This window comes from Cucurbita pepo, unplaced genomic scaffold (genome assembly GCF_002806865.2).
Source record: "Cucurbita pepo subsp. pepo cultivar mu-cu-16 unplaced genomic scaffold, ASM280686v2 Cp4.1_scaffold000548, whole genome shotgun sequence".
Taxonomy (NCBI): domain Eukaryota; kingdom Viridiplantae; phylum Streptophyta; class Magnoliopsida; order Cucurbitales; family Cucurbitaceae; genus Cucurbita; species Cucurbita pepo.
Genome location: NW_019646776.1, coordinates 1 through 2,153, shown reverse-complemented (window position 1 = coordinate 2,153; position 2,153 = coordinate 1). Strand labels below are relative to the sequence as shown.

The 2,153-nt window shown below is 48.2% G+C and overlaps 1 protein-coding gene across 1 annotated transcript; it reads right to left on the bottom strand.

Moving 5' to 3' along the window:
- Window positions 1-959: 959 nt before the first annotated feature.
- On the bottom strand, window positions 960-2,145 carry LOC111785541 (U-box domain-containing protein 26-like). The gene has a single exon (XM_023665934.1). It carries the CDS (start codon window positions 2,125-2,127, stop codon window positions 1,144-1,146), a length of 984 nt encoding a protein of 327 aa, XP_023521702.1. The 5' UTR covers window positions 2,128-2,145; the 3' UTR covers window positions 960-1,143.
- Between the last annotated feature and the right edge of the window lie 8 nt (window positions 2,146-2,153).

The window sequence follows — 2,153 nt, the reverse complement described above, 5'->3', positions numbered from 1 at the left end:
ACTAGTAGATATTGTCTGTTTTTGCCCGTTACGTATCGTTGTCAGCCTCACAGTTTTATAATGTGTCTACTAGGGAGAGATTTGTACATCTTATAAAGAATGTTTCGTTTCCTTCTTCAATCGGTGTGGGATCCTCACAATCCACCCCTTGGGTGCTCAATGTCCTCGAGCCCACTGCTAGCAGATATTGTCTGTTTTGGTCTGTTACGTATCACTGTCAACCTCACGATTTAAAAAATCTACCCTCTGTAGGCCCACTATCCATTTTGGCCCGTTATGTATCGCCCCATCAAGCTCACGATTTTAAAAATCTACCTCCCTGGGGTCTAGCGTCCTCGAGACCACCACTAGCAAATGTTGTCTGTTTTGGTTCGTTACGTATCATCATCAGCCTCACAGTTTAAAAATCCACCTCCCTGGGGTCCAGCATCCTCGAGACCACTGCTAACAGATATTGTCGGTTTTAGGTCATTACGTATCACCATCAGCCTCACGGTTTTAAAAATCCACCTCCTTAGGGGTCTAGCGTCCTCGAGACCACCCTAACAGATATTGTCTGTTTTGGCTCATTACGTATCACCATCAGCCTCACAATTTTAAAAAATCCACCCCCGGTGGGGCCATTATTTATTTTGACCCGTTACGTACCGCCATCAGTTTCACGGTTTTTAAAATCCACCCTCTTGGGGGCATAGCATCCTCGAGACCACTACTAGCAAATATTGTTTGTTTTGGCCCATTACGTATCGTCATCAACGTCACGAATTTAAAACACGTCTACCAAGGAAATGTGTGGTATCTCACAAATTACCGTTATATACCTTGAATCTTTGGAACTATATACCAACCATAGTGTAGTATTACTTAATATTTGCAGATATATTTATACAATTTCTAAGTTTATGGTGTTGTTGGGTATAATTACATTATAAGTGATGAGTAATTTATGAATAAACAAATTAGAACAAAGTTTTTAATGTGATTTATAAAATAATATTAAAACACATAACCTTAAACCTAGGATTAACTTTTTGCAATGTAATAGACAACACAGAAGAACAGCCGCTGACTCATCAAACTTCACACGATTCTAATCACTCATCAAACCAATTTATAAATCTCTCATCTCCGATTATGGATTGCTTAACTCCGGCCGACCACCGTCGCCGGATCTACACCTGCGGTGGAGGAGCCCTCTTGCTGCTCTTCCAGTGCCTTCAGAAGCCTCGCCCCTTTTCTCCTCCCCCTTGCACTACTATCTCCCTGCAGCGCCAACACGACAGCACGCGCCACCTCCTCCGGCGGCGCTGTTACCGCGGACTCGGCTTCCGGCGAGACCCCATTGTCGAAAATAACCCCAAGCACACTTATGGCTGACTCCTTCCCTCTGGCTGCCATTCTTCCCATCATCATCACCATCGCTGGCACAGAGAGCGCGTGGGCCCTCACCTCTGCCGCTCCCTCAGGCACCGTACACATAAGTTCGAGCGACGCGAGTGCTCGTTCTGCCGCGGGGTCTTCCATCTCCGGCAGCGACTCTATCACTGCGCCGACCGCCCCTGCCTCCACCGCAATGTGACGGTTACTCTCTGCCAAGCAGAGGGCTAATAAGATTTTGGTGGATGGTTTGGAACCTGTTTTGGTGTTCAAATTTGCGATTATGCCGCGCATGAGTTCGGGAGTGCAGTCTGGGTCTAGAGATGGGTCGGGAACCAAGGAGCGTTCGAGGAGTTGGAGAGCGGCGAGACGGTCGGAGTCTGAGGCGGAACAGAGTTGGAGCTCTGCGAGGTGGAGGATTTCTTTAAGGGTTGCTGCGGAGATGGATGGTGGCGGAGGAATGGAGAAAGTAGAAGGTGGGTCTGGAATTGAAGGGTGTTGGGTGAAAATTGGTGAATGTGGAAGTGGGAATCTCCATTGGGTGAAGCTTTGGGAGGCGGAGGAGGAGGAGGATTCGGAATCGAGAAGCGGTGGACGGCGGGAGTGGGGTGGGGGTTGGTCGGAGGCGGAGGGAAGGGAAGGGAGCGAAGGGGAATGAGAGGCGGTGGGGCTGAGGACGGAGCGAGTACAGTGGCCGAAGAATCCGCAAGAGAAAAGCTGAGTTTTGAGCTTTGGTTGGTGAGTTTTCATGGCGTTTTCAAAAATGGTGAAAAAAA